At 52.2% G+C, this 19,359-nt stretch overlaps 7 protein-coding genes across 7 annotated transcripts; 5 read left to right on the top strand and 2 right to left on the bottom strand.

Annotated features, from left to right (window-relative positions):
• Window positions 1–453: 453 nt before the first annotated feature.
• On the bottom strand, window positions 454–3,722 carry A1O3_05877 (uncharacterized protein; the record flags this gene model as incomplete). The annotated part of the gene is made up of 2 exons (XM_007735997.1): window positions 454–634; window positions 682–3,722. The coding sequence occupies 2 exons, from the start codon at window positions 3,720–3,722 to the stop codon at window positions 454–456; spliced, it is 3,222 nt and encodes a 1,073-aa protein (XP_007734187.1).
• Window positions 3,723–4,047: 325 nt separating this feature from the next.
• Window positions 4,048–4,209, top strand: A1O3_05876 (elongator complex protein 1; the record flags this gene model as incomplete). The annotated part of the gene is made up of 1 exon (XM_007735996.1): window positions 4,048–4,209. A coding segment is annotated over one exon (162 nt), but the record flags the coding sequence as incomplete, so codon positions are not given.
• A 536-nt stretch (window positions 4,210–4,745) lies between these two features.
• On the top strand, window positions 4,746–8,726 carry A1O3_05875 (uncharacterized protein; the record flags this gene model as incomplete). The annotated part of the gene is made up of 1 exon (XM_007735995.1): window positions 4,746–8,726. The coding sequence occupies one exon, from the start codon at window positions 4,746–4,748 to the stop codon at window positions 8,724–8,726; it is 3,981 nt and encodes a 1,326-aa protein (XP_007734185.1).
• Window positions 8,727–8,805: 79 nt separating this feature from the next.
• On the bottom strand, window positions 8,806–10,922 carry A1O3_05874 (uncharacterized protein; the record flags this gene model as incomplete). The annotated part of the gene is made up of 2 exons (XM_007735994.1): window positions 8,806–10,724; window positions 10,775–10,922. The coding sequence occupies 2 exons, from the start codon at window positions 10,920–10,922 to the stop codon at window positions 8,806–8,808; spliced, it is 2,067 nt and encodes a 688-aa protein (XP_007734184.1).
• Window positions 10,923–11,348: 426 nt separating this feature from the next.
• A1O3_05873 (syntaxin 7) lies at window positions 11,349–12,187 on the top strand (the record flags this gene model as incomplete). Its single annotated transcript, XM_007735993.1, has 2 exons — window positions 11,349–11,633; window positions 11,681–12,187. The coding sequence occupies 2 exons, from the start codon at window positions 11,349–11,351 to the stop codon at window positions 12,185–12,187; spliced, it is 792 nt and encodes a 263-aa protein (XP_007734183.1).
• A 1,140-nt stretch (window positions 12,188–13,327) lies between these two features.
• Window positions 13,328–16,222, top strand: A1O3_05872 (uncharacterized protein; the record flags this gene model as incomplete). The annotated part of the gene is made up of 1 exon (XM_007735992.1): window positions 13,328–16,222. The coding sequence occupies one exon, from the start codon at window positions 13,328–13,330 to the stop codon at window positions 16,220–16,222; it is 2,895 nt and encodes a 964-aa protein (XP_007734182.1).
• Window positions 16,223–17,466: 1,244 nt separating this feature from the next.
• A1O3_05871 (serine/threonine protein kinase) lies at window positions 17,467–18,627 on the top strand (the record flags this gene model as incomplete). The annotated part of the gene is made up of 1 exon (XM_007735991.1): window positions 17,467–18,627. The coding sequence occupies one exon, from the start codon at window positions 17,467–17,469 to the stop codon at window positions 18,625–18,627; it is 1,161 nt and encodes a 386-aa protein (XP_007734181.1).
• Between the last annotated feature and the right edge of the window lie 732 nt (window positions 18,628–19,359).

Raw genomic sequence — 19,359 nt, 5'->3', positions numbered from 1 at the left:
CAGTGCGGATTTTCCCCAGGCCTAAGGAGCCCTCCTCGTCCCCTCTACGTCGGTTGGGCAACAAAGAAACACTACCCGGCCGGTCTACGGATGCTGCAGCTGCAGCTGCATCTACGAACACGGTCATCCAACAGTTGGGTTCAAGGCAGCTTTCCGCCGCTGCCTGGCAAGAAGGGTATTGATTGGAATCTGTACAACGGAAAAGAGAGAATACTCTGCACATAGCAGTAGCGTTGGCCTTCGACAGTCCACATCGCAGCGCAAGAGCTTTCTCGTGGGACATTCGCTCAGGCAATAACATCATACCGGCTTGGCCCCACGAGATCTCTTTGTGAAATGGTTTTGTCCAACAGGCCGCTGCAATCGTACCATGCAAAAAGCATAACTCCCACACGATCGCTATGCATCGCTATGCATCGCTCAAAGCACGTTCGCCTCAATGGCATGACGAGTCTAGAGATACAGCGACTGGGCGGCCACGATATCTCGTCTTACCTTGCTCAACGCCTCCTCAAACTTCTTCTCCAGCTCTTCACTTCCCATCACCTTTGAGGCTTCCGCCATCTGGCGTAATGCTTCTTCAAGTCGCCGGAAAGTTCGAATCAGACTACCTTCGTAGACATTGGTCATTTTGCTAAGAAGATGTCAGCAAATCCCTTTAGCAATCTTCGAGACACTTACCAGATCTCGCCGAATGACTTTCCCGTCGCCCAAGCAAACATCACAGGCATGAGCTGCCATTTGAAGCTCTGCACGTATTCTTCCTCGTTGACCGCCAACTTTGACTCAACAGATACCTTGGCGATGACTCTCGCTTGTCTCTGAATTTCACGTAGAGGTCTTGCAAGATCCTCTGGCAAGGTCGGCTGCTCATTGACCTTCTCCTCGAAAACGAAGCAGCTCATAACGGCAGCACAGTGTTCTGGAGTCAGGTCGTTGAAGAACCGATTGAATAAGAGCTCACTGAGCATGAGTTCATCACCAGTACTTATCTCACACGCAACGCGAGCTTTCAGCTGGACAACTTCATCTTCGTTGATGAATTGGAGTCGACGAAGGACCCGCTTTCGGCATTTCAGCTCCTCCATTTGCATGATGGAGTGGGCGTCCTGGATTTGCTTCTTCAACGCTCGGATCTTGTCTGTTAGAGTGACCTTCTGTGCGTACTGGTTATAAAGGCCTTCCAGTCGCGGAGAGTTATGCAATGGATTAGCCACGAGTCTTGACTCCATGATCTCGATCTTTCGGAGGAGCTCCTTGAACGAGTTGTCCGTAATCTTCATATTCTCGATGGGATCCAACACCGCCAGGCCGTCCGGGAACCGACGCTTAACTTCTGCCAGAGACTTTTGGATCTTTTTACGTTCTTCGGGGTTTGTCATGTCTGAAGGTGGAAAGATGCGGACGTGAGAAATCTTCTGGACGCATTTGAGGAGGACGGGAACAACCTCAATCTTGGACTTCTCGCCGGGTTGAGGTGGGCGAATGCCGGCTGGCAGAGACTGAAACGTCTTCGTGGCAGGAGCTGGACCTTCGGCACATTCCAGGGCGATGTCAAGGATCCATTCTTCCTGAGGAGGCAACTGCTCGTTCGATCTGCCTTGGCTTCTCCGCGCGAAGTTGATTACTGCCCCCCAACCAAAATCATATTCACCATCCTTGATCTCGACCAAACGACCTGGTTGCATAAACGGCAAGCTGTAGTTTGGGTGGATGATGACGTTTCTCATGTCTTCGGCATAAACGTCGAGTTGTTTTCGAAGTTCATAGTATGCGCGAATGGCGCTTTCGTCTTCGATAACCATCGCCGACTTTTCGGTTTCCAGTTGCTGCAATTCTCTCTCCAGGCCTGACACGCTTGCCGTATTCTGAAATTGATGAAAGCATCTCTCTAACATGAACTCCGGAGAGATACCTTCCACTCGCAACAGGTTGAGTATCATGTTGTACCCGAGGTAAAAAGCCGAGTTCAATTTGTCTTGCTCACCACGGACGATCTCTTTGGCGACGGTGGGGTCCATTTCCTCGTCGATCATCATGATGACAATTCCCCGCTCATCGAGACCGCGACGGCCGGCACGTCCAGACATTTGAATGAACTCGGACGGGGTGACCCATCGGAGTGAAACACCATCAAATTTGCGAACGCTGGTGAATACAACAGTTTTAGCTGGCATGTTGAGTCCAATGGAAAAGGTCTCGGTTGCAAACAGAACTTTGATCAACCCTTCCTGGAACAAGATTTCAATTGTCTCCTTGAGAATGGGAAGCAAACCCGAGTGATGGATACCAATGCCGCGTCTTAGCAGAGGTAGCAAGTGCTGAATTTGTGGCAAGTTCTTATCCTCAGGCGAGAGCATTTCCAACGCACTGTCAAAGACCTTCGAAACCATGGCCTTTTCAGAATCGTCGTTGAAAGACATGGTGCTCATCTGGATCGCATAGGCCTCGCAGTCTCTCTTGCTGAAACTGAAAACAATGACAGGGTTGTAGTTCTTGGTCATGATCATGCGGACAATCTTGTAGATGTCAGAAGGGCCTTTCGTTCCTCCCTTGTTTAGTTTCTTGTCCTTGCCTTTGCCTTTCCGACGAGCCATGGCATTAGCAGGGTCGTCTCCTTGCTTGGCGGCAATCGTACTCATGGCCTTCTCAAAGTTGTCTTCTCTGAAGACACCTTTCTCATCCACAATGAGGTGGATACCATCTGCTCCTGCGGGGAAGAAATAGTGTTGTAACGGAGTTGGTCTGAAGTCAGTGTAAACGACGTGGCATGGTTGGCTATGTGTCTTCGTAATCCATTCGGCAAACTGCATGGCGTTGGGGATGGTCGCCGACAGGAAGACATAGCGCACTTTGTCTGGTAGCAAGATGATTGTCTCCTCCCACACAACACCTCGAGTTTTGTCTCGCAGGTAGTGGATCTCATCGAAAACAACCCAACCAACTTCTCGCATGATTTCAGAACCTCGGTACAGCATGGAGCGCAAGATTTCCGTAGTCATCACGAGACAGGTAGCAGTAGGATTGATCGTGACATCTCCGGTCATTAAACCGACATCGCCAAAGTCGGCCTGGAATTCTCGGTACTTTTGATTGCTTAGTGCTTTGATAGGACTGGTGTAAATGACCCGCTGGTTATTCTTGAGACATTGCGCGATGGCATACTCAGCCACCACAGTTTTACCGGCGCTGGTATGTGCTGAAACCAAGACACTTTCGTTTCGCTCGATGGAGGCAATGGAGACTTGTTGGAAAGGATCAAGCTGGAATTTCCACGTCCTAGCAGGTTCGGCGGGAGGTTTGTGTTCTGAGATCGGGACATAATCATAGTCGGGGGGAAGGGCGACCTGATGACGAACTTGATGTGAGAGGATTACCTTCTCCTCCTCTTTTGACGCTTGCAGACCAGCGGATGCTGCTACCTCCCTGGATTGTTCGGTCTCAAAAGTATCTGTGACAACAGGATCTTGCTCATCTCCTATGCGCATGCGCTTCACGTCTGGCTCATCCCCTGCCAAACTTTCTGCGCCGTTGTTCTCGGAGTCTGAGTCATTCACATCGCTGGGAAGAGCAGCCTCTTCGCCATTGACCGCATCCTTAACTTCGCCATTAGCCTGTCGCTTGAGTCGCTTTTTCTGCGTCTTGTCTGGTCTAGTAGATGCATCAGTTGGGGGCTGTACAGGATGGGGACTGTCCTCGAAGACGTCAAAGAGGTCGTCCATGTTGACTAAGCCGTTGGCTCTCTGTTTGGTGCACAAGCAGAAGTGTGTATCTCAGAATGAAGAAATCTGCGGCAGATGCACTGCAAGAGTCTGGGGAAAGAAAATCCATGGCTATTGTTTGATTGCGGAAGCTTTGCCGAAGCCTCGCCAAGGCCTGTAGCTCCTGCAGCTTCATTGAAGTGGACTGACTGACGATTGCACTCACTCTTGCACGACTTTGTCCCTCTGAACACCATCAGTCTCTGTGCGAGAGAAGCTGTCGATGTATGTCTGCCCCGTGCCGTTTCTTTGTAACACACTGACTTTGCAGATGAACGCCCAAACCATGCTCCGCGCCAGATTGGCAACCCAGCAAATTGCCCGCCGCGGCTTCTCTACCACACGACCTCGATTCGACAGCCCCTTCCACTATCCCGAGGGCCCACGAGCCAGTTTACCTTTTAACCCGAAGACGAGATTCTTTTGGCTGCGATACTGGACGTTCATGGGTATGATTTGAATCTGACAGGCGAAGAACAATACACTGAAAATCTCATAGCTACTGGGTTCTTTATTCCGTTCGGCATGGCCGGTATGTATATTAACGCAGACCAGGAGAAATATTCACTCACATTATTGCAGTCTACCACACGTACAAGGCTTGAATTGTTTGAACGGGTCGGAAGTCGAGGGGAGGATATCGCAGGTCGCATGAATTCAAGTCGGGGAGTGGCGTTTCCGAAGACTGGAATCTGTACAGAGCCCTCAATAAATACCAAAATCAACACAATCTTCCAGTACTCGCTTCGTTATTCTTCGCACTCTCTTGCAAACGTCGATGTGGCGCGTTGTTCCGAGCTCTTCCTCTGTCAGTGTACGGGGCATATTCACCTGGAGGAAATAGACCAATCACATTACGTGGATTAATGCAGTAAATTTAACTTCTCCAACGACATTTGATTTTTTGCCATGGGAAATGCTTCGCTTTCGAAACAAATCAACAGCTAACACCCTCGGACTGGATTATGGTGCCTCGTAACCACGATGAGAAACCTAAAGACTGTTGCATATCATGAGACCAGGCTGAAAAATGACTTACCGCTGACCGCAACTGCGTGGGATGCTGGAAACAACACGATTATCTGTGCCTTTGGCCCTACCCCAACACAGCCCATTATCGAACTCAAAAGGAGAGGTTCTACCTATTCTTCTGAAGAAGATCTTCTGAGCATAACATCATGGGATGCTCCATGCCCTCTGCCAGATCTCGAGTGCGACGAGATTCTGCTTCTGCAGCATTTTACCGATATTGCGACCTCATGCCTCGTCCTGGCTGGCGGAGACATCGTTGTTGTTCGTGAAGAACCCTCGCCTGATCAAGAAAAGATTGAAATCATTGGCAGCATTGATGTTGGTATTTGTGCTGCTGCCTGGGCTCCAGACGAGGAACTCCTTGCCATCGTCACCCGAACCGATACGCTGGTGTTGATGAGCAGGAACTTTGAGCCGCTAAACGAAACCACACTAAACCCGGAGGACTTGAAGGTGTCCAAACATGTTTCAGTTGGATGGGGCAAGAAAGAGACCCAGTTTCAAGGCAAAAGGGCTAAAGCGCTGCGAGATCCTACCATGCCCGAGACTGTCGACGAAGGCAAGCCAAGTCCATACGAGAATGGAAAGATTACTGTCAGCTGGCGAGGAGACGGCCAGTACGTGGCTATCAACAGCATAGTACCGGACCATCGCCGAGCCATCAGGGTCTTTTCCCGCGAGGCCGTACTAGACAGTGCAAGTGAGCCGGTCGATGGCATGGAGTCTGCGCTGAGCTGGAGACCATCCGGAAATCTCATTGCTGGGATCAAACGATCAGGAAACCAGGTCGAAGTCGTCTTCTTCGAGAGGAATGGTCTCCGGCACGGTCAGTTCGATCTCAGATTAACCGAAGAGGAAATGAACAGCTGGGGATCCGAGATTTCTCTGTCATGGAACAACGACTCGAGCGTGTTGGCTATCTCTTTCAAGGATAGAGTACAATTCTGGACGATGGGCAATTACCACTACTACTTGAAACAGGAGATCCAACTTGATTCCCACATGGCCACGGCTCCCTTGAGATGGCACCCAGAGTCGCCTCTAAGGGTGTCTTTTGGAGCTTCTGAATACTTCCTTGATCTGACATTCCAATTCGCGGTGACCCGAGGAAGCATTGTTCCTCCATACGACCAAGGGATTGTCAGTGTTGTTGACGGCAAAACACTGAAGGTCACTCCATTCAAGCAGGCCGGCGTGCCTCCACCCATGTCATTCTGCGACGTTTCTTTCGGCTTCAACGTCCTTGATTCTACTATCAGTCGGGATGGAAAGAGAATCGCGGTTCTGACGACAGACACGGTTGAGCTGTGCCAGTGGGCTACTAGACCGACCCCGAAAGGCGAGGTCAAATTCACCCCAGAAATCCAGAGCCATTCCATTGCGCTTCCACGCGAAGGGCTTTCATCTCAGGGCCTTCGATATACTCAAGTGGTCCAGAAGGACAACGGGGTATTTATCCTTGCACCTCCTCAGGCCAATCGTGGAGCGACTTGCCACAAATTGATATGGGGTGATGACCCAGTGTCCGCGAGCTTTGAAAAGGTCTCGGTACCCATTGGGTGCCAGAACCTGCTTGTCGATATCTTCTTCGAGTCGCTCTTCTGCACCGATCCGAGTCAAAATGCCACACTTTTATTATCCGAAGGCCACGACCACAGTGTCGAACAGACTGGGCTCAACGGATGTCGACCAAATACTTCCCTATTCACAATCCAGAGCAGTGCAGCTAATGGAGAAATGAACGGACACACCACTCAACATCACAGAGTATCACTAACCCCTAAGGGAAATCTATATGTGGACGACACTCTTCTCGTCCGGGAATGCACGTCATATATTCTTACTTCAGCCCACCTAATTTTCACGACCTCACAACACCTTCTCAAATTCGTCCACTTGGCCGAACCAACACAGATGCAGGTCCCAGGGGACATGCCGGAAATTGATGAAAGATGTCGAAATGTCGAACGCGGTGCTAAAATTGTCACTGTCATTCCGTCCGGCTACGCCTTGATATTGCAGATGCCGCGCGGGAACCTCGAGACCATTTATCCTCGCCTGCTTGTCTTGACTGGAATCCGTCACCACCTCAAGCAACAGGATTACCTAACTGCATTTCTGGCATGTCAGACACATCAGGTTGACATGAACATTCTGTACGACTACGACCCTGAGACTCTCCTGGCAAATGTGCCCAAATTCATCGATCAGCTAAAGAAACCAAGCCGTGTGGACGAGTTTCTGTCGAAATTGAAACACGAGGACGTGACCCAGACGCTCTATCGAGACACGCTCACCGCGCAGCCTCAATCTCAGCCTCAGCCAGAACCCTCCAAGGCTGTCGGCGATAGCAACAAAGTGAACCGTATAGCCGATGCGTTCATATCGACCCTAGCACACAAGCCGGCTGCATACCTTCAAAACATCATCACGGCGCACGTGTCGAAACGGCCGCCCGACTTGAACTCGGCACTATCGCTTGTCTCGTCGCTGCGCCAGTCCTCGGAAGAGGAAGCCGACCTGGCCGTCGCCCACCTCTGTTTCCTGACGGATGCCAATCGCCTGTTCGACGCTGCGCTGGCACTGTATGACCTTGATCTCACGCTCTTGGTGGCACAGAACGCCCAGCGCGACCCCAGAGAGTACATGCCGTTCCTACAGACACTGCACGACCTACCTATGCTTCGACGTCGGTATCAGATCGACAACCACCTTAAAAGGTACCACAAGGCGTTGGTGTCGTTGCACGCCCTTGAAGCCCACGACGAGGTGAGAACGTACACCATCAAGCATAACCTCTACACCACCGCCATGGACCTCTACAAGTACGATAAAGAACATCTAGAAGGTACGGCACGGCTGTACGCCGAGCATTTGGCAAGCCAGTCCCAGCACGCCTCAGCCGCGACTTTATTCGAGTCGCTTGGAGAGTATGAGGCCGCGTACCCTCTGTATGCACTGGCTCACAAATGGCGAGAATCGTTGACCTGTGCGACCCTCGTGCCTCTAGAGCGCGACCGACTCATCGACCTTGCCTCATCTCTCGTCACGACCTGCGCCGACGTCTTGCGCGATTATCGCTCCGCCGCGACCATCCACATTGACTATCTGGGCGACATCCCTGGCGCGGCCAGGCTGCTCTGCAAAGGCTCCTACTTCGCCGACGCCTCGCGCATCTTAGCCATGAAGGGCCTTGTCTCCGACCAACCGGTGATTGTCGATTCTGGACTGACCGAAAAGTTTGGCGAGATTCTGGAACTAGTGGCCGACTGCAAGGCGCAATTGCGCGCCCAGATCCCGCGCATCCAAGAACTGCGCAGAAAGAAAGAGGAAGATCCGCTGGCCTTCTATGGAGGCGATCCCAGCCTCATGGACGCTGGCGGCGTAGACATTCCTGATAACATTTCTCTGGCCGGCACAGATGCAACCACGGTTGGTGGGCAGAGCTTGTTTACGCGCTATGGCTCCAACGCGAGCAAGTTTGGCGGGACGGTCGCTTCGAACGTGTCGCGCAAAACGTCCAAGACGAAGCGACGTGAGGAGAGAAAACGTGCCCGTGGCAAGAAGGGGAGTGTTTACGAGGAAGAATACCTTGTGGCCAGTGTCGGACGACTGATTGACAGAGTCAACGGCATGCACGACGAGGTCAAACGCTTGATAGGTGGCCTTTTAAGACGTGGCATGCGTGATCAGGCGGCGAAAGTAGACGAAGTCATGAAGGATCTTTGTGACCAATGCTCCAAAGACAGAGTCGAAGTTTGGCAGCTCCCTCAGGGGGAGAAAATGCAATCAGAACTGGGCCACGATGTACAAGGCGAGGGTCGACCTCCCGGAGCTGATGGTGTATTCTGGGATAGCCAACAGGAAACTCAGAAGAAGAAAGATGCGCCTGAAATCAAAGTCTGGGCTCCGAGCGAACTGCTTACATCCTAGATAGAAGCGTTGCATCGCTGCAGCTACCAATCCAACGAAAACGTCGCTTTTATTGCTGTTGGTATTCCCGAAATGCATCTCAACTAACCTGCTCCATCTCCCTTCGCTGGGACTGCCGACTGTTCACATTTTTTCCTGGTCTGCCCGTACCTTCGGAAGGTCGTTGAGGTGCCTCTAGTCTTCCTCGCTCGTCTGCGGCGATCGGTATGGATGTTCGATTGGAACTTCTCGCTTTCTGTCCCTTGCTGGAGAATAATTGTCTCCTGATTGGTGGCTCCACAGTCTCCTCTCGGACTTCTTCTGGTTGCCGCACCTGGATTGCTCTTTTCGCTTGGTTGAGATCAGATATTCCCAGGCCAACGTCGATCAGATAGACTTGGAATGCTGACAATAACTCCTTCAACCCAGACCTCAACCTTTCAATTATGATCTCGACTTCCTCGATACCTGTCCTTGACCTGGAGTCATTCTTGGCTACAAAATCCTCGACAGTGAGCAATGTCTTCGTAAATGTCCTTACAACTTCTGGGACTGTTGGTGTCGCCTTTCCGTACGTGTCTTCGGAAAGACTTGCAACCAGCATCTTTGTGATGGAGTCAATCACATCGACAATGATGGCTGCATTGCCATATGGAGTTCCGAGGACAGCTGCATTGATCTTTGCTGCTTTGGTAGAAATGAAAAACCAGCCAACTGGACTTCTTTGCAAATACACAACCCATTGCGCTAGCAGGCCCTCAGAAGGTATGTCATCTACCCCTGTTGGTTTTGCATATTCAAGGAGCTTTGTCTCCACCACTTTCGTAGTTTGTTCGACTGGTGGGTGCCATGGATTATTACTGCTCCCGATTTGGCGTAGTTGGTTGGAAACCAGAGTTTCCGCCTTTCTGGAGGTAGGGTTTGATTGGAAAATTGTTGGGGCGGCGACTTCAGGAACAATGTGTGGCAGAGACTGGATGGAAGTATTTGTTGCTGGCTGTGTTGCCTTCGGCGGCGGCCCAGAGATGCGGGCGTTGATATCTCGCAATTGTTTTAGGCCAGCTTCTGAGATCTGGTTCCATATTGGTCCAGTAGGTCGTTCAATGTCTTCAAATATCGCCTTTCTTCGATCCTTATGTTTCCGAGCAATGATGGCCAACTCCCAAAAAGCGAACGTCTTGACAACGTCCCGTTTAGCCTTCAGACCGTTGAGCAGTGTGCCGTTTGGATCTTTGCTGGAAGACGAAAGCGGCAACCCAGCTTTGGTAGGTTCCTGATTCAAATAAGTCAAGAATAAGACCGAAGCAAGCTCCCAGGTCAAAACCAGCAAAAATCCTGCCAAAAGACTTCGGGCCAGGAAGAACAGTCCTAACGGCGGAAATCCAGCAGCCCGTGCATTGGCCCTGGACAGGTTGAAGAATGGCTTTGCTAGCATGAGATGGAGCTGCCAGAGTGGCTGGCGGAGCCAGACAGTGTTAAGAATAACGGCCACAAGCAGCGAGGAACCTGCAGCTATGCTAGCTCGCAAAAGTGCACTCCTCACGCTCTGTTGGAGCCGAGTCTGTATTGGATCCTGCGGGTGAGTGCTTGCATTCTTGCCTTCCTCAGCCGGAGTTGCAGGTAATTTCGAGACGGGAATAATAAACGCTGACTTCCCCAGGTATAGATGGTACCCAGCATAGGCGAGACCCATAATCAGGGCGTATAACCGGAAGAAGATCGGCCTCTCATTCAACATATCAGGTGTATTATGGCTTCCTCTTGTGATCCATCCAAGATCAGGGGCCGACCAGACGTAGGCTTCAGTAAACCACCAGGCCGAAACCAGATACCAAAATGTCGTCTGGAACGCAGTGCTGCCCATAGTGTTGGCTCGGAATGTTGCAAAGGGAGAGGCGGTTGTTTGCCTGCCTATTTTGAGGGTCGCTATATGAAGAATGAATATGAAGAGGCTCGACATAAAGAACAGCAAGGCTTTGATGCCTGCCGGCCCAAGTGGAAACCATGACCAGAAGAGGTCTGAGTTTGTCAGTCTGCGTCCAGTCTCTAGGCAAGTGTTAGACACGTACCATTCTTAGAGCCTAACCAGAAAGCATTGTTGAAAGCCAGAAGCAAGGAGATCAGTGCAGCATGCACGAATCGCGTATGCAGGGCGGAGGTCAAGAATCTTCGGTAAGGCCGCGGAGCCGCAGGGGCAGTCAGGGACGAGGTCGCCATAGTTAGATTGAAAGGATTAATAGAGTCCAAGCATATTCAACCAGCAGTAACGGACCAGCGTAAACTGCAAGTTGGTACGGACAGCAAGATACTAAGGTAGTTGTGTGTTCAATGTTCAAGAGGTGTTGCGGTGGGTAAACAGCCTGGCTGCGCGTAGCATCTCCAAACTTTTTGGTGTCGCTGCAGAAACTCGCCGAATGCCCCCCACTAGCTCACTTATGTAAGGTAGCCGCACGTGATGCCGTCATGCGGAGGGTGGCTGGTCGTAATCGCCTGCCTTCAATCCGTGGGTTTCATCCTCTAGGCTTCCATGGTTTCTTCGTTGCTTTCACATCTCGGCCACAACGCTCGCTACATCGTCTAGACCTGACCTTGTATTTTTGTGATGAGCACTCGGCATCTTGCACATCAGTCAACCTAGCCGCAATGTCCTTCGACAGGCTCTCTTCACTTGAGTCGCAACCGACCACCACCCGACGCCAGGACGATGCGCAGTACAGAGATGACCCCGAGTTCCAGAGCTTCACGGAGTCGTTATCTACCAAACTTTTTGAACTGATCTCGAACATCTCTCGCCTGTCCAACCAACTCGCCAAACGAGATACCGATCGAGTTAGAGAAAGGGTACATGATCTTCTCGAAGAGACCCGCGAAGGCTTTAAGGAGGCGGGAGAAGGGATCAAGAGAGCACAAGCCTGGCCGGATCTCAATGTGAGCATTCCGCCCGCTTTTCTGTCCAGGCCGCTGACTTGTTATAGCCTGCGCAAAGATACACAAATCAGAAACTATCACGCGAATTCGCATCTGCCCTATCCGAGTTTCAAGTTGTGCAAAGAAGAGCAATAGAGAAAGAAAGAGCATCGAAAGCTGCTCTCGAAGAAGCTGCCTCGGCTCAATCACCTGGAGCGGAAGGACAGCAACAGCTGCAGACTTTGGAAGAGCCCCGATTGGCCCAACAGGATGAAGTCGACTATCAAGAGAACTTGATTATTGAACGAGAAGGAGAGATTCGCCAGATTGAGCAATCCGTGGGGGAATTAAACGAACTTTTCCGTGATGTCGCCACCCTTGTACGAGATCAAGGCGATCTGATCGACGCCATTGATGTCAACGTCGAAACTACGCTGACCGATACACGAGGAGCCGATGTGGAACTAAGAAGTGCCAGTCGCTACCAGAAAGCTGCTCGCAACAAGGCTTGCTGTTTATTGTTGATTCTAGCCATTGTCCTACTGATAGTGGTGTTGGCCGTTGTTCTGGGGTGAGGCATAAGTTAAGCGAGGTTTGGCGTTGATGGAGTTCAATTTTCGAGATTATGGTTGGATGTATAGCAATAGCGAGTGGGAAGACATAGATTGACCTGAGCCCAAAGTCAGATGCACAATTCAGCATTGAATACTTACCCCTGACACATGCGCCCTTTCAGCAATGAGATTGGTGGAATATTTACCTACAAAGCTGCTGTGAGAAAGATGTTGCACTCCCCACCACTGGAAGATCCTACCGACAGTTGATGGCAAACAGAGACCCTGACATTGAGTCTTGGTTCAGAGTTTCGAGGTCCTTGAAACTTATGTATCAATACTTCATCATTCCTTCCTTGGCTCAACAAATACCAACTCTAGAGCTCGACCAGCACTACCCTGCTGGATCTCTATTCCTTCCAGTACTCCAACGCGCGACTATCGAGTGCCACCGGGACTATGGCATTCTCCTCTTGCAGGTAATTTTTCGTCTTGACGCACTTCCAGCAGACAGCAAAGAGACAGATCAAGCCACCGAATTGGAGGGCCAGAGAAACCGCCGGGACATGCAGATGAGGTTGACTGGCGGCCTCGACACCAAACACGGCACAGAGCCCGCCGGCCATCATTGAATCAAATGACATTGATGTACATGTACATATCCCCACAATAGGCTATTGCTATCGAGCGGCATGCCTAGAAGCAAACTCGCCTAGGTAGCCTTATAGGTGGCATAGGTGTCCAAATCATTGTTCCGGTATTTCCGGGTGTGGTTGTGAGCAGCACCGGTGGATAAAGTAGGTGCCTATTCTGCAAGATTGGCGGGCTTAGGGGCTTAGGGCTTAGGGGCCTACGCCTGAGCAGGGCCAGAGTACAAGGCTTATCCTAAGGCGGCATCACCCTCTTCCAAATCGGGGGTGAGGTTGCTTCGCGATTCCTCTCGGACACAGGGCAAGCTGACGTCTGGGTCTGGGTGCTACCACGACGCGACTAAGCCATCGGTGTTATTGTCAAAACATCTCCCAGCATGCCCTGACCAAAGCAGCATTGTGAACGAGGTTGAGCACTCATGGCTGGACTAGAGCAAATTGAGGTGCATTCGAGGGTGCGCCGATTCCCGCTTCACATGCGATTCGCAGCAATGGTGGCTAACCGACAAGCATGCAGAATTACCTCGTACGCTGGGTCAACGTGAAGCAGGAGCACACCATCTCCTGGACCGTTCAGCCTCACAAGAAGTCGATCAACTTTGGCTTGTTCAAACATCCAGGGCCACAGTCGAACGTACATTCCGGCGTTCCCTCGATACCACCGCCCTCACCCAACCCGTCAGCGATTGACGACGATAGATGCGACACCAGCTCTACTGCGATCGAGAAATTGACCAGTATTGGTCTCAAACAAATACGATGGGTGGGCAAGTGCGAAGCCGACAAGGCAACCCAAGGCAAGCATGATGTGAGGCTAGGAGAAGGCGGCAACTATGCTCTGGTCTTCGACAACACATTCTCCAAGAATACGTCCAAGACAGCAACCATCTTTGTATTGACTTATCCCACGGCATGTCAATCACAAATCCAATTTGGAGCTCAGACCCAGCATGCTCCAGCAATGGCCTCGGCCATGGCCATCGCTTCGGCATCTTCCCAGATGTTCAAGAGGAGCCCGAAGCTGAAAGCCAAAGACAAGGCATCGGAGGACTCACTGAGACAATCGTCCCTTGGCCAGTCAGGCGGTGGGAGCATTGCTCTTGCTCTAGATGGTCTCAAACTGGGGGAGGATCCTGCCACCATTCACACGGGAGTTTTACACAAGCGCCGACGAAAGAAGCACCAGGGATACGCGCGGAGGTTCTTTTGCTTGGACCTGACTACATCCACGTTGTCCTACTACCATGACCGGAGCTCTTCGGCACTTCGAGGTGCAATTCCTCTGTCGCTGGCAGCCATTGCGGCCAATGCCAAGTCACGTGAATTTACAATTGACTCCGGCGCCGAGATTTGGCATCTGAAGGCGAGCAATGGAGGAGACTTCGAAGAATGGAAAACAGCACTAGCAGCGGCTGTGCGGCTGGTGAAAGACTCCACCACTCCTGGCGACAACCTCAACGTCAACACGGGCGATGCCGGCGCCGGCGAGAGTGCAAACTCGGTTGACGACCAGGAATGGGCGAGGCTGGAGACACTACTGAGTCGAATCTCAGGAACACGAGATGCCGTGCGTAGGCTTTGCTTGGAGACGCTGGCTCGTCCGGTATCACCTCCGTCACCCCGCCTGGGCGCTACATCTGCGGGCTCGACCCCAACCGATGGTCCGACCGAGGATTATTTCAAACAAGACGACAGGCGACCGTTCTGGAAACGAAAGGCCAGCACCAACAGCAGTCAGACCAACATTTTTAAGCGGAGTGTTTCTGCTCAACTGGCAGTCCCAACCTCTGGGGTGGAACCGGGTCCACGCAACGGATATACGTCTCCTTCAGTGGCCCAGCGGCCTCACGTCGCTCGCGAAGAAAGCATGCATGATCACTGTAGAGCGGTGCTTCACGATCTCGACGCCGTGGTCAGCGAGTTTTCAACTTTCGTAACGGAGCACAAGATCCGACGGTCGGCCCCACCTAAGTCGGCGGTTTCTCGACTGAGTCTTCAGTCGGTGGATTCCCAAGAATACTTTGACGCGGAAGACCGGTCTCGGGTGTTTGACATCCACAGCGACACTGAGCAGGAGGGCTCTGACGAGGGCGGTGCCGCGGACGAATATTCCGTTACAAGCAGCGACATTGGCGATGACAACTTGGATGTGATCAGGAGACGATCTGGCAGTGTATCGATGTTTCTGCCGCCTAAGTCCAAGTCACTGGTACCCTTGCCACTGTCTCCGGTTCCCAGAAGGCGGTCTATCCTGGCCCCGACCATCATGCCTCCGAGCCTGATAGGTTTCCTTCGGAAAAACGTGGGCAAAGATTTGTCCACCATTTCGATGCCGGTGTCTGCAAATGAACCGTTGTCGCTTCTGCAGCGAGCGGCAGAGCAGCTGGAATACTCGCAGCTTTTGGACCATGCTGTCCAGTGTTCGGATGTATTTGAGCGACTCATGTATGTCACGGCGTTTGCTGTATCGTCACTATCCAATTCACGCGTCAAGGAGCGGGCGATCCGCAAACCTTTCAATCCTATGCTAGGAGAAACATATGAGCTTGTGCGAGAAGACCGGGGATTCCGCTTTATCGCGGAGAAGGTGTCGCACCACCCGGTGCAGCTTGCATTCCATGCCGAGTCCCCGCATTGGATCTTTACTCAATCACCCTTGCCGTCGCAGAAGTTCTGGGGTAAATCATCCGAAATTATCATGGAAGGCAAAGCGCGGTTGGTGCTGCACTCGACGGGCGAAGTGTATAGTTGGTCAGCGGCGACATGCTTCCTACGGAACATTATCGCCGGGGAAAAGTATGTGGAACCGGCAGGGACCATGACCGTTGTCAACGAGACGTCAGGACACAAGGCTGTGGTGACATTCAAGGCTAAAGGAATGTTTTCTGGACGCAGTGAGGAAGTGGAGGTTCACACAATTGACAACAACGGGCAAGAATTGTCGATCGGTCTGACGGGGACGTGGACGAATTCGCTTCAGATGAAGGAACCGGGCAAGGTTGAACGATCCACAATCTGGACAGTGGGGCCATTGGTCGATGATGCTCCGAAACACTACGGGATGACACTGTTTGCTGCGGAATTGAACGAGATTACACCGATTGAAAGGGCCAAGCTGCCTCCAACGGACAGTCGGCTTCGACCCGATCAGCAAGCGTTGGAGCAGGGGGATCATGCCAGAGCCGAGAAGCTTAAGAACCGGTTGGAGGAAGAGCAACGAGCACGGCGGCGAGAGATGGAGGCCAGAGGGGAAACCTGGAACGCGCGCTGGTTTTCTAAGATCGAATTAGGAGACGAAACTGTGTGGAAGCTGAAGACGGGCCGGGAAGGATACTGGGAGGAACGAGTACGGGGTGAATGGACGGGGGTGGTACCGGTGCTTGAGGCGGAGCAGGACAGAGGGTAGGTTCTGTAGGACTGGGAGTCCGTCATTTGGTCCTGGTCCTCCAGCTCGAGTGTAGGAGGTCGGAGGAGGTGAGAAGGCTTGAGAGGCCTGGTATTGCTTTTTCTATTTTTGGATTAGTACTCGGTAGAGCTGGGGCAAGATATCTCAGGTACCTCAGCTGGTGTATCAAAAGGCCATTTCGAGATCCACTAGTACAGGGTGCCCGGTACGTGATGCCTAACAAGGTAGTAGGTACACCTATTTAGGGACTAGTGCTGGATAGTACTAGCGAGTATTCAAACTAGTCAGAACTCAGCAATAAGGTTATATTATTAGTACAACAAAGGCTGTGTATTAGATCAATCTCATCCAATCGTATCTCTGCAGCTGTCGGATACAGTGTCCGCTGGGCGGTGATGTCACTTTGGCCGGTCTGGACTCGGAGTCGACTTTCCTCGTGACTTTTCCTCATGTCTCATTTCTTCTTCCCCAGACTGGGCTCTTGGCTTTTCTTATCATCCATCCTGACCCCTGCGCCCTGACCCCTACCACCACCCACCACCTACCATCCAACACCACTACGGAGTACCGAGTCCTAAAACGCCCTTATCTCTGCAGCTAATATTAATCAATATCATCCGCATCTATATCGCATTGTCAGCCTGCTTCTCTCCTTCGCACCTCGTCGTCGCCGACCTGAAGTCGATTCTCTGCTGCCAACCACTGCTACTCCCCGTCCATCCCCGCGGCCGCGCATACAATTTCCCTGTCCTATTCTCGCGCCACCCTGAGCACAGACCCGAGTCCCAGATCCATGGGACCGCGCTGGTTAGCGCCCCCAGTCTGCTTATAACCTTCCGCACTGCCACGGCACCGAGCGATTTTTTCCTGTCGTCGCGTCGATATGGCCTGGGCCATTTCATATTCCAGACACTGACACCTCTCTTTTCCTTGGGCGTCACTACACCCTCATCGCGACCCAACGCCAGTGGCATTGTGTATGGAACGGCGCCCCAGCTCCTGTCGACCCTGCACAACCCGGGCGCGATAGGACACGTTGAATTCGCCAGAGGAAAAGAAAAGAAAAGAAGGCTGAAATGACGACTCCTCAACGCCCTTTTCTGCTCAACCGCGCCTTGAGCACCCCTCCGACAACCCCATCAGTTCCTCCTAACGACAACGACTCCAAGCCTGAACCCGTCCGTCCGGCGATGTCAGTTCTGACTCCTCCAACATCCCCTCAATCGTGCCGGTCATCTTCGAACATGTCCTCCCTCGCGACGCCTTTCCCTGCTCCTCATCAACGATCGTCGGACATGCGCTCGCAATACCAGGACGGCAGCCGCGCGTCTATTCAAACAGATGTACGCAACAGCAGAGGGTCTCCTGCAGGGTTTCTAGTCCCCAAATGTCCATTTGACGTCGAGATCCTAAATGATGAGCGCGGGCGAGATATCGTCTTCGGCACCGGCGCTTGGAGCATCGTCTACAAAGCCATAGCGCACCCCCGAATCCAGGCCAACTCACAGTCTTTGACTCCACCACAGTCCCCTATGGCGTCTCCACCTGTTGTCGTGGCCGTAAAGACGCCAACGCGACGGGATTCGACCACCATCCTGAGAAACGAGGCCAAAGTCCTCAGCTATCTTCACAGCATATCTGGAAGTAGCCGCTATATTGTTCCCTTTCACGGCATCATGGATGAGGCGACTCTGGTTCTCGAAGCCATTCCCTTCTCGCTCGAAGGGCATATTCGCAAATGCGCAGTCTCCGCGTCGCGCAACTTCTCCACAGGGACCATGAACAAACCTGTCATCGGTAGCACCACCACATGGCTCCAGCTCGCGCACTGCCTGGTCTCCGCTCTTGCCTGGCTGCATTGCGATGCCGGCGTGGTTCATGGTGACATCAAGCCGGGAAATATCCTCCTCACGCACATGCAAGGACCGGAGCCCGGAACCGACATCGTCGGCGACGCGACGTTAACCTTCGACCCGATCTATGCCGACTTCTCGTCTGCACAGCTCCTCAACGCAGGCGAAACCACACCCAACACCCTGTCCGCAGTGACCAGAGAATACACCGCTCCGGAACTTCTGAAATCTAGCGTGCTACGCGATCCCACATCGAGCGCGACCACGGCCTCGGACGTGTTTTCACTGGCCGTCACTCTCCTCGTTGCTGCTACCGGCCAGTTGCTTGTGTATCCCGGCAGTGTTTTCCAACGGCAAGCGATGGCAACCCAAGGCTGGATGGTTATCGACCACGTCAGGAATGGAGAGCAAGGTACTAGAGTACCCCGGATGGGCGTTGTCGAGAGGGTGCTCGAACGAGCAGTCCTGAAAGCCGACATGGGCCGAGTCGGGGCGCCGGAGTGGTTAGCCATCGTCGAGAGCGTGGGCAAGGGTGAGCCGACCAAACAATGACAGCCTGGAGAACGAAACCATCATCTAGAATTGGGCCCGACACATCTTGGGGTTTGGAAAACAACGGACCTGTCTTCTGGTATCTTTTGCGAGCATTTGGAACGCCCAATATGCTCTTCTTTAAATTTTCTTCTGTCTCGGTTCGACGCATCCATTATTCGTTGGATCTCGACCATTTTCCGTCCTTGTTACGACATACCAGACAAGACTCGCCCCTGGTCGAGGCGAGCAGTCGGCGGTCGGCATTCAGTTAGCGAGAGCGAAAGGCTGGGCCTGAGCACTGGACCCATTTCGCATCGAGGAACATTTCCGACCATCCCACGGGCCAGATCTGCGGGTGACCGGCCGAGCCTGATGCCAGTCTCCTCTTCTGGGACGTTGAGAGTTGCCTTGGGATTTTCCCCCGCCCCAAAAAGGGGGAGGGAGATATGGATGGGTGCTGTGAGCGCACCCGCAGGCGAGGATGGTGCCGGGATTGAACAAAACAGTTCGTCCGTCATCTTTGCTCTTTTTGCCCGTTCGCAGAACACATGTGTCATGTACTTTTGATTATTATTAGACTTTCTCCAGCGCCCAGGCGCACATGTATCGTATGTTCAATGTCATGTATGAAGGATGGTACTGGTAGCTGATTCTGATTCTAGTTCTGATTCTTATTCTAGTTCTGATTCTTATTCTAGTTCTGATTCTTATTCTAGTTCTGATTCTTATTCTAGTTCTGATTCTTATTCT

The sequence above is a fragment of the Capronia epimyces genome (genome assembly GCF_000585565.1).
Source record: "Capronia epimyces CBS 606.96 chromosome Unknown aczIQ-supercont1.4, whole genome shotgun sequence".
NCBI classification, from domain to species: Eukaryota; Fungi; Ascomycota; class Eurotiomycetes; order Chaetothyriales; family Herpotrichiellaceae; genus Capronia; species Capronia epimyces.
This window is presented reverse-complemented; position numbering and strand designations above follow the sequence as displayed.